The 11,906-nt window shown below is 47.5% G+C and overlaps 1 protein-coding gene across 1 annotated transcript; it reads left to right on the top strand.

Moving 5' to 3' along the window:
- Window positions 1-5,262: 5,262 nt before the first annotated feature.
- On the top strand, window positions 5,263-10,356 carry LOC310835801 (uncharacterized protein). Its single transcript, XM_083720774.1, has 4 exons — window positions 5,263-5,811; window positions 5,963-6,127; window positions 8,385-8,642; window positions 9,494-10,356. The coding sequence occupies exons 2-4, from the start codon at window positions 5,972-5,974 to the stop codon at window positions 9,737-9,739; spliced, it is 660 nt and encodes a 219-aa protein (XP_083576900.1). The 5' UTR covers window positions 5,263-5,811; window positions 5,963-5,971; the 3' UTR covers window positions 9,740-10,356.
- The last annotated feature ends 1,550 nt before the right edge of the window (window positions 10,357-11,906 follow it).

Genomic DNA, 11,906 nt, shown 5'->3' with positions numbered 1-11,906 from the left:
ACTCCCTGCCTCTTGACACCAGGCAGGCGCCTTAGCTGAGCTTTTTCTGCTGCCTGCTGGAATCGCTTTTGGTTAGGCAAGGCCATCCAGACGTCGACATATTTTAATCTTTGGCCCGGTCTGCACTACACATTTAAAAGCATTATCATACCACTTTAAACAGTCATGGCCTCCTCCCTCCGGCAAAGGATCCTGGGAAATGTAGTTTGCTAAGGATTGCTCAACATCAAAAAAACTAAGATCATGGCCACTGGCAAACAGAAGGGGAAGAAATGGAGGCAGTGAGAGATTTTACTTTCTTGGGTTCCATGATCATTGCAGATGGTGACAGCAGCCACGAAATTAAAAGACGCCTGCTTCTTGGGAGAAGGGCAATGACAGCCCTAGACAGCATCTTGAGAAGCAGAGACACCACCTTGCCAACAAAGGACCATATAGTTAAAGCTATGGTTTTCCCAGTAGTGATGTATGGAAGTGAGAGCTGGACCATAAAGAAGGCTGATCGCCGAAGAATGGATGCTTTTGAATTCTGGTGCTGGAGGAGACTCTGGAGAGTCCCATGGACTGCAAGAAGATCAAACCGATCCATTCTGAAGGAAATCCGCCCTGAGTGCTCACTGGAAGGACAGATCCTGAAGCTGAGGCTCCAAGACTTTGGCCACCTTATGAGAAGAGAAGACCCCCTGGAAAAGACCCTGATGTTGGGAAAGATGGAGGGAGCAAGGAGAAGGGGACGACGGAGGACGAGATGGTGGGACAGTGTTCTCAAAGCTACCAGCATGAGTTTGACCAAACTGGGAGGCAGTGGAAGACAGGAGTGCCTGGCGTGCTCTGGTCCAGAGTCAGACACGACTCAACAACTAAACAACAACAAGGATTGCTGAGAGTTGCCAGGTGACTCTGTATTTGCACAGAGCTACAGTTCCCAGAAGATTTAACTATCAATCCCTCTTCTCAGGAAAACTCCGGGAACTATAGCTCACCGAGGGGAATAAGGAACTCTTAAACACAATTTAGCTGCTTAATATTGGGTCTGATCATTGGTGCAGCTCATATCGTACATTATATTCCTTTGTCATTCTCATTCCTTTACTCATATTTCCAGCCATGCCTGCGATTTCATTTGAGTATAATATTTTCTCATATAGTCTGAAAAGGATCTCCACTCTTCCACAAACATTTTGTCTTTTAGGTCTCTTATTTTTGTCGTCAATTTCACCATCTCCATACGGTATAATCGTTTTAGCGTCCACTTCTCTTTTGACAGAACTACTTCTTTCCATTTTTGGCTGCAATGGAAACATAAACAATTTAACCAAATTTTGGGACCTCTTCCCCTATTATTCCCAAAAAGAAATGCTTCAGGCTTTTTTTTGGGGGGGGGTGACTATTTCAAACATCTTCTTCAATTCATTGTTTATCATTTCCCAAAAGCCTGCCACTTTTTTACAAATCCGCCGCAAATGAAAAAATGACCCTTCAGCGTTTCCAAAATTTACTTGACACAGTCTTGTACATCTTGGCCAGTTTATTCAGCTGCTTAATGCTGAGTCAGATTATTGGTGCATCTCATTCAGTATTTCCTACACTGGCTGGCAGCGGCTCCTCTTCGCAGGGCAGCTCAAGGGATTGAACTCAGGATTCCATGCCTACAAAAGAGATGCTCTACGGCTGAGTTATATGTGGAGTTGGCAAGTCTGGCAACAAAAATTAGAGACCAGGAGGAGTCAGTGTTAAGGGAGGAGGGGAAGCCTTTCATAGAATATTTGCAGAAATATAATAGATAAATTTGCCAGTAGGATTCAAACTGTGAACAGCAGTGAAAAATAATTTAGATATTAAGCTAAATTGAAGAGGGCTGTTAGGTATGATAATCAGCAAAATAAGGAGAAATAAGGAAACCATGGGATGGAGGGTAAGTTCATATGTATTAGAAAGAATGGTATCAAATATGTACTAAGGGTTTGAAAAATTTAAAATAAAATATATATTAAATAATCGTACATGGAACCGAACGAACTGGCCTATTGCTCAGCTACTTGATGGAGAAATGGAATAATTAAAAACCAGTATCAGTGCTTTCTGTACATGAACTGCCTAACGTGCGCATTTGGAAGAGAAGTGTTTAGGCACACGGAATGCGAGTCCCGGTGCATTCCTGACAAAGCGCATACAACACAGGCATCTGCTTGTTTGGACAACGCATTTCCCGGAGACACTGTGGGTTGCAATAACAGGCCAGTGTGGCTCACTCAGTCCTTCATAATGTGGATCAGCTCCACTATAACAGAGAGATTAAGTGGGATCAGCTAATTCTACAGGGCGTCCCTTCCTGGAAGAAGAAAAGATAACAGGGAGAGGGAGAGATCTGCCCTCAAAACACGGAAGCACCATTTTGCCGGCCTGAGTACAGCTAATCCCTGTGATGCAAAACGAGCGGACGTTGAGATGTTATGAATGATTGTGACCGGTAAGGAAGTTAGCATCAAAAGGCGCATAGCGCATAGCTAAACTCTGGAACTCCCTCCTATAGGAGGCAGTGGCTGCCACCAACTTCGATGACTTTAAAGGAGATTTGGATGAATTCATGGAGGAGAGGACTTTTTTTTGTTTTGGACTACAATTCCCATCATCCCTGACCACTAGGGATGGGAGTTGTAGTCCAAAAACAGCTGGAAACCCAGGTTTGGGTGCGGACCATCCTTTGTCAACCTGGTGCCATCCAGATGTTTGGGCTCCAACTCCCATCTGGCGGTGCCGGCACGGTCAGGCTCAGTCTATATACACAGGGGAAAGCAAAAGAGTGGGGTGGTGAGTGGGGAGAAATCTAGCTCCAGGCTGGTGTGGTTTTTCTGTGGGTGGGCATATTGTGCAGCATAAACACAGTCCTTCCTTGAAGGTTTTATAGCAGAGGTTCCTGCATTGCAGGGGGTTGAGCTACATGACTCTTCTAACTCTATGATTCAATGAGATTCCCAGTCCTATCAGGAGATGTTGGGAACTGGACCTGGGGCCTCAGCAAGTAAGTTGATGTTGATATTATTACTATTATTATTGCAAGTGTGAGATCTAGAAACTTGATACGCTGCCTTATGCAGAGTCAGACCTTGCATTAGTCCACGTTGCTCAGTATCATCTACACCAGGGGTTGGCAAGGTTTTCCTCACCTGGGCCGGTTTACTCCCGCAGAGATCGTTCCGTGGGCCAGATTGCGTCTGTGCAGACACGATTTCTGGTGCCGTGGAAGTACTTAATTTGTTCCGGAGGTCTGTACTTAACCTGAAACTGTTCTTAACCTGAAGCACCACTTTAGCTAATGGGGCCTCCTGCTGCTGCCGCGCCACCGGAGCCCAATTTCTGTTCTCATCCTGAAGCAAAGTTCTTAACCCGAGGTAATATTTCTGAGTTAGCAGAGTCTGTAACCTGAAGCGTATGTAACCTGAAGCGTATGTAACCCGAGGTACTACTGTACAGTATAGAGCTGTTTTGTTGGCACTCAATATATCTAATATAGAGTTGTTTTGTTGGCAACTGAGACAGTGAATATATATATATATAATACATACATTTTTTTTCAGTGCTTTCTTTCTGGGGGGGGATGCAGGGGTACGCATACCCCTAAACATTTTGTGAATCTTCATATTTTTGTCCATTTACTGTATTTTCCCCCCTGATTTGAACTATAAAATAGTTATTTTCTTGAGTCAAAATGAGTGTACCCCCTAAACATTTTTTAAAGAAAAAAGCACTGCATTTTTAAGCAGGAAAAGACAGGGCATCAAGGGAGAGACTATTTCTTTAAAAAATTAACTTTGCATACATTGATGGTTGGAAGAGGTATCTCTTTTTTTGCCCCCAAACTGACTTATAAATATTTTAAATAAATACAATTGGAGTGGGTGGGAGGAATGCCAAGGAGAAAGGAAGCCAAAACACTTAAAAAAAACAAAACAACTCTTCCCACCCCTAAAGAAACAAACCTCTTCCCATTTTTTGTCCTATAGAGCAGTGTTTCCCAACCTTGGGCCTCCAGCTGTTTTTGAACTACAATTCCCATCATCCCTTACCACTGGTCTTGCTAGCTAGGGATGATGGGAGTTGTAGGCCAAAAAACATCTGGAGGCTCAAGGTTGGGAAACACTGCTTTAGAGGAGCCTCAAAGTTGTTCTCTACTACCGAGCCTCAAAGTCTGACCAGGAATTCAAAGCCACCTTCCACACACCCCAAAACCTAGAACTGAAATTTCCCCAAGTCTTTGAAAGGTTAAGTGTTTTCAAAGCCACTCCCCTCTTTTCAAGCCAGGTGGGAGGGAGCAGAACTAAACCTCCCCCCTCCCCTTCAAGCAGAGTTGATGTATAATTAAGTTTTTTTAAAAAATATTTATTTATTTATTTAAAGAAACTTACAACCACAATCATTCAAAATATTTCAAATTACAAGCACAATCGTTGTCAGCCAATTTACATTTATATCACATTCTTAATGATTTTCCAAATACCAACCTCTGCTTCCCTCCCCCCCCCCCCATAGCTGTCAAGCGTCCCTTATTTGGCGGGCCATTTGCCATTTGCATGCAACAAAATATGTATTTTATCAAAGTAATTGTTGATCCCTTATTTTGGCTGCTGATCCCTTATTTTCAAGGCTGCTGGTCCCTTATTTTCAAATCTGTAAGTTGACAGCTATGCTCCCCCCCCCCCCAACTTCCCCTCACCTGTGTGTGCATTGGCATTTGTATTATTATTTCTTGTTGTGTTAGTAGTCATTTATACTTAATAATCATATCCTTTATAATATCATCTTGTGCCCTTGCGAGTCTTTCCTTTTACATATATATTAAAATTCATTCTATGATTCTATGATTGGCCGTGGCTCTCCAGGGTCTGAGGTTAAGAGAGTCCTTTCCTGATCCCTTTAACTAGAGACACTGGGGAATCAAATGTGGGGCCTCCTGCCCTTCAAAGCCATTGCGCTACGAGCCCTGCTGGGCACCTCTCAGAATCCGAACTCACATTGCACCCTACCTGCTTCGCATCTCTAGCAGCCTCCATGCTGTAAGAACAAACACTGACAGCTCCAGCCTCCTCTTCTGGACCCAGCTCCTTCTCCCCTCCATCCTCTTTCTCCACCCCCCCCCCCCAGCCCATCTCCATCTCTCTCTCTCTCTCTCTCTCTTTTCAAACCAGCTGGGGTGCGGAGCTCTTTCGTGCCCAGCTTTGGAGTCATTGTCTTTCTGCCTGTTGAGGAGCATGCTGTGCGATCGACCAAGATCAACCCCCTGATCGACTGATCAATCAGGATTGGTGGGTTGGACGTGTCTGATATAGAAATTACAATTTGGGTAACAAATGCCTTTTAAAAAAACAGGAGGAGCTGCATCCTTTGAAGACGGTGCCTGGAATGAGAGTCCTGTTAGGCCAGGTGTGATTTCCTTGCACATCAGTGGGAATGTGCCCAGTTGAGGGCCCCACACTTTAAAGAAGGATAGGGGCAAACTGGAATGGGTGGGGAACAGTCTGATGAGGAAGGGTCGGAAGGGAGAGGACATGTTAACCTGACCGGGGTCAAAGATGCCCCGCTTGCAGGCAGAGGTTCCCTCCCCTCTTCCCAGCGCTGCTCAGAGCTTTTCCCTCTTCCTCCGCAGTTCCCCAAAATGGATATCGGCAACTCTGAGGTTGTGTGCAGGAGGACCCCAAATGGGAAGAATCCCCTCACCCCCCGCAGAGAGACGCCAGCCAGGACAGCCCCCTGAGCTTAGACTATGAAGCCTACGAGAGCAACACCTTGGAGGACTTCAGAGATCTCAAGGAGGTACTGTATGTGGCAGACAGAGGAGGAGGGAAGCCCAGGCAGGGAAGACGAAGGACAGCCTTGCAGGGTCAGGCCACGTTGCAGGAGATTCTGGGAAGTCTCTTCCTCCTTCCCAGCACTGCTGACGGGGCTTCTCCCTCTTCCTCCGCAGTTCCCCGAAATGGATATTGGCGACTCTGAGGTTGTGTGCAGGAGGACCCCAAATGGGAAGAATCCCCTCGCCCCCCAGAGAGACGCCGGCCCGGACAGCCCCCTGAGCTTAGACTACGAAGCCTACGAGAGCAACACCTTGGGGGACTCTGGACACCTCAAGGGGGTATGTGGCAAATCTCTGGTGGCCAATCTCCAGCTGAAATATCTGGTTGTATAATGTGAGAAAAATGAGGCTGGACTAGGCAGATCTTTCCTATGAGTTATTTAGGAAACAGATCCTCTGAGGACAACTTGGCCTGCTTTGTCCTTCAGACTTCTTCACGTTGCTATTTTTGTTTTGTTTTTGTCCCACAGCTTCAGGATAAGGAAGAGGGGTCCTTCCAGGTGCGGCCTGGCATCACCCCGGAAGATATTAGCAGACAAGGGCCACCCCACAATAATTCGGCCAGGGATGCTTCCACCTGGAGGCAACACAGAAGAACACCTGCAGCCAAGAGTGAATAACGCCAGAAGCGCATAGGGATTCAGTCCTAGGAACTGCCTGCCACCAGAAGTGATGAGTGGGCAGGTTTGGGTGGCCTTAAAAGGGGCGGAATACACTCATAAGTCGGAGGCGATGGCCCCTTAACTAGGGTTGCTATATTTCAAGAAGGAAAAAAATGGACACCCAGGCCAATGTTGCCCCTAGTCCGGAATCCTGTTCTCACTCTGTCCAGCCAGATGCCCAAAGGGGAAACCCCCAAGCAGGATCCAAGCTCCCAATGCATTTAGGAATAAGGACAGAAATTTAAATAGAAACACAACCCATCACTCCACATTAAAGAGGACTGAGAACTAATACAAGGTTGTTACTTATTAGATTACAAAAAGGAGAATGATTTCATTTCTTGCTTCACAATTATGGTTTCCACCCATCCACACATAAATGCAGAGATGTGGTTGTGCAGGCCTTAATTTCCCAGGGTTCCAGGTGCTTACATAGGTTCAGTTTCTTTGGACTGAAGGTCAGCGGAGACTGTGGTGTCTTCAGGGTACATGGTTTTATTTACACAAGTACAACGACTTGGATGATGGACTCAAGGGCATCCTGATCAAATTTGCAGGTGATACCAAACTGGGAGGGGTGGCTAACACCCCAGAGGACAGGATCACACTTCAAAATGACCTTGACAGATTAGAGAGCTGGGCCAAAACAAACAAGATGAATTTTAACAGGGAGAAATGTAAAGTATTGCACTTGGGCAAAAAAAATGAGAGGCACAAATACAAGATGGGTGACACCTGGCTTGAGAGCAGTACATGTGAAAAGGATCTAGGAGTCTTGGTTGACCACAAACTTGACATGAGCCAACAGTGTGACGCGGCAGCTAAAAAAGCCAATGCAATTCTGGGCTGCATCAATAGGAGTATAGCATCTAGATCAAGGGAAGTAATAGTGCCACTGTATTCTGCTCTGGTCAGACCTCACCTGGAGTACTGTGTCCAGTTCTGGGCACCACAGTTCAAGAAGGACACTGACAAACTGGAACGTGTCCAGAGGAGGGCAACCAAAATGGTCAAAGGCCTGGAAACGATGCCTTATGAGGAACGGCTAAGGGAGCTGGGCATGTTTAGCCTGGAGAAGAGGAGGTTAAGGGGTGATATGATAGCCATGTTCAAATATATAAAAGGATGTCACATAGAGGAGGGAGAAAGGTTGTTTTCTGCTGCTCCAGAGAAGCGGACACGGAGCAATGGATCCAAACTACAAGAAAGAAGATTCCACCTAAACATTAGGAAGAACTTCCTGACCGTAAGAGCTGTTGGACAGTGGAATTTGCTGCCAAGGAGTGTGGTGGAGTCTCCTTCTTTGGAGGTCTTTAAGCAGAGGCTTGACAACCATATGTCAGGAGTGCTCTGATGGTGTTTCCTGCTTGGCAGGGGGTTGGACTCGATGGCCCTCGTGGTCTCTTCCAACTCTAGGATTCTATTATTCTAACCACAGCCCTCCGGGTGCCTCCAGGACAAAGAGGGTGGGGGCCTCAGGCTGGGCAGGAAGAGTATCCCTCTCGCAGAGGGGCAGGGAACCCACGACAGCCCTCTGTCGCCTCTGCCAGCGGCCAACGGGAGCAGGAGGTGTCCCCAGAAGAGGAAGCACGGAGGGGGTTTAGAGAAGGAGCACGAGCAGGCCACAGCAGTGGGGCTGCAGCCGCGGCTGCAAAACCAGTGCTCTTCTCCCCAGCCCAGAGGAGGAGGCAGGAGCCCTCAGTGTGTGCTGCAATATCAAGGAGGCAATGGTAATGGCTTGGAAGGGCAGGAGGTAAACAAAAATAGAGACTCTTGGTGATACAATTGAGTGATTTTTTTTTAAAGATATTTCTCTTAGGTTGCTTTTGGTTCAGTATTTATTTTGCAAGTTGTCTGTTTGTATGTGTTTCCAGGTGGACAGGAAGATTACCCCTCCCGCAGATGGGCAGGGACCCCATGGCAGCCCTCCACCACCGCCACCAGTGGCCAATGTGAGCAAGAAGCATACCCAGAAAAGGAAGCACCAAGGATGCTCAGAGAAGGAGAAGGCTGCTGTAGGGGAACTGAAGTCACAGCTGCAGAACCAGCTCTCTCTGCCCAGCCTAGAGGAGGAGACGGGAGCTGTCAGTGTTTGTTCTTACAGCATGGAGGCTGCTGAAGATACGAAACAGGTAGGGTGCAATGTGAGTTCGGATTCTGGGAGGTGCCCAGCAGGGCTCGTAGCGCAATGGCTTTGAAGGGCAGGAGGTCCCACGTTTGATTCCCCAGTGTCTCTAGTTAAAGGGATCAGGAAAGGACTCTCTTAACTTCAGACCCTGGAGAGCCACGGCCAATCAGAGTAGGCATAGCTGGTCTAGATGGACAATAGGTGTTGACCTAGAACAAGGCGCCCACGTATCTACATATGTGTTGCAGCAGAGTACCGGTCAGTAATCACACAGTTCAAAGACGGAGTTAACTCTTTATTAGCAAAAACATGATCTCCACAGACCTGGGGAGTGTCAGGCCTAGAGCAGCTTATTCCTCCGTCTTACTCCGTGAAAATCAGCTGCCGAGGCTGAAAGTCCACTGCTCCCCCAGGGCTTTTTCTCAAGCAATCGGAGACTGCACCTGCGTGCAGTCAACCTCTGCCCTTTTCATGCCTCTCCTTATTCCGAGAGACAGGAGGGAGGCAAGCTTGTCGTAGCATGAGGGGGAGACAATCATGACTCTTCCCCAGCCAGACTCATCTCTGCCTCTTGGCCTCTCTCATCCCACTCTCCTGCTGCAGCTTCTGCCTCTGCAACAGACTCTCCCAGTTCACTAAGCCCTGTTACCTCTCCAGCTTAAGACACCTCCTCTTCCCAGTCTTCTCCCTCTGACCACTGACTGTTGTCCCACCCCCACTCCCTGGGCTCTGATCTTTCTTCTCTTTGGCATTCCCCAGGTGGTCCCCCCCCCCAATTAATTAATTAATTAATTAGTAATAATAATCACGGCAGTTTCCCAGAATCTGGATGTGACTTGTTTGCTTTTCTCGCAGATCGGGCTAGAGATGGAAAGCGGAATAAAGAGTCCCCAGTGGGAGTCATCTGCTCGGAGCCGCACCTCAGTCAAGGAGACTCCCGGTACCCCACCAGAGCCCCACACGACCCCTCACAACTCGGTCTCTGTTCCCTTGTCTCCTAGGTCCAGAAGGTCTTCAGGAAAGCACCGCCCCATCGGCATCGGTGCAACCCAGCCAGCAGTGGGGCGCAAGTGGGGAGCAGGCTTCTGGCCAGGTGGCTGAGACAGTGGATTGGCCAGCACCGCAGTCGCGTCCACCCACAGCCAATGTGTCCCCGGCGTGTCGTGCTTCCAGGAGGAACCGGCTGGCCTGTATATCAAAAAAGGAGGTATAAGCAGCAGCAGCAGCAGCAGCAGCATCACCACCCAGGAACCTGCAGAAAGAGGTTGCGACGCACGATCAGTCACACATGGGTTTTCATTGTTTAATTTAGAAATTACCCTATTGGCCCGAATATAAGCCACACTTTCCCCCCAAATTCTGCCCGGGAAAAGTAAAAAGTGCGGCTTATATTTGCAACCTTACAAAAATTGGCCTTGCCTTCCAAGCCCGGAATGGAGAGGGTCCTCCCACCCCACCCAGGATGCCACCACAAGGGCCATTGGGGGTGCAGGACAATGGCACCCCTCCCGACCGCGGCTCTTAAGCCGCTGAAAGAAGCGGGAGGGTAGCCGGCCAATACCGGCCAATACAATACAGCCTTTTAAAAAACAGAGGAGGGACTGCATCCTTCAAAGATGGTGCCTTGACTGAGGTGCAACTCCGAGCAGATGACCTCCACTGCAGACTCTTTTCCCCGCTTTCTGTCTCTATATATAATTATTTAATTAAATTTTTGAGATATATATATATATATATATATATATATATATGCTTTCGTAGATTTTCACGGGTACAGGAATGCAGGTTTTGGTGTCCTCGGGTGTCTTCCCGTGTAAAAGTTGGGGTGTCTAGGCGACGTTTCGACGAGGTCTCACTCGTCATCTTCAGGCTGGTGCTTTCGGCTTCTTGTTACTGGAACAGAGCGGGATCTCAATGTTTGAGTTCCTATAAATACTGTAGAGGGGGTGTGGTGTCTAGCCTCCAATGTTCTGGGCAGAGAGGAAGTTCCCAGGCTAGTGTGCCTTTTCTTCTTTTGTTCCTTAATTACTTGAGAGATACCTTGAGTGATTTCTTGAGTGATATCCTGAGTACCACTTAGGTGGGTCATTAGGTGTGGATTAGTTGCTAAAGTCTTTGTGTCTTGACCTCTTGAACTTTGTGAAGAGTTTTCCTGAGAAGATGGCTGTATTGCACTTAGTTGTGCTTTGGCTTGGCTTCGTGTATAGGGGCGAGCTGTGGTTTTGTGGCTTGTGTCAGCCAGATCTGTGTAGGGATTGCAGGGGGGTGCAGCATCCGGAGGTGCCACCATGGATTGGCTACTGGATGGTGTCAGTAATTCATCTGTGGAGAGGGTCTGGGTTTGGGTCTGGTGTGGTTGATTGGTGTTGGCGTTTGTCCACGTACATTGGACAAACAAACAGACGAATAAATGCACGTATCGCAGAACACAAGAATGCCGTCAAAAAAGAAGAAAAAACTTCCTCTCTTTTCCAACACATGAAAGAAACAGGACACGAAATTAATTTTGCAGATTCCAAATTGCTCTTTAACACGGAACATCACCACAAGAGAATAATCATGGAAGCCATCGAGATAGAGAAACACCCTCACAACATGAACAAGCGTGACGACACATCCCGCTTGCCAGACATCTGGAAATTAGCCCTCCCCACAAAAACTGACACCAGATCCAGAGGCACACAGAACGCCAACACCAATCAACCACACCAGACCCAAACCCAGACCCTCTCCACAGATGAATTACTGACACCATCCAGTAGCCAATCCATGGTGGCACCTCCGGATGCTGCACCCCCCTGCAATCCCTACACAGATCTGGCTGACACAAGCCACAAAACCACAGCTCGCCCCTATACACGAAGCCAAGCCAAAGCACAACTAAGTGCAATACAGCCATCTTCTCAGGAAAACTCTTCACAAAGTTCAAGAGGTCAAGACACAAAGACTTTAGCAACTAATCCACACCTAATGACCCACCTAAGTGGTACTCAGGATATCACTCAAGAAATCACTCAAGGTATCTCTCAAGTAATTAAGGAACAAAAGAAGAAAAGGCACACTAGCCTGGGAACTTCCTCTCTGCCCAGAACATTGGAGGCTAGACACCACACCCCCTCTACAGTATTTATAGGAACTCAAACATTGAGATCCCGCTCTGTTCCAGTAACAAGAAGCCGAAAGCACCAGCCTGAAGATGACGAGTGAGACCTCGTCGAAACGTCGCCTAGACACCCCAACTTTTACACGGGAAGACACCCGAGGACAC

Source organism: Podarcis gaigeae, assembly GCF_964106915.1.
Source record: "Podarcis gaigeae genome assembly, chromosome: 18".
NCBI lineage: Eukaryota > Metazoa > Chordata > Lepidosauria > Squamata > Lacertidae > Podarcis > Podarcis gaigeae.
Note: the sequence above shows the minus strand (reverse complement) of the source record. Positions and strands in the feature narration are given on the sequence as shown.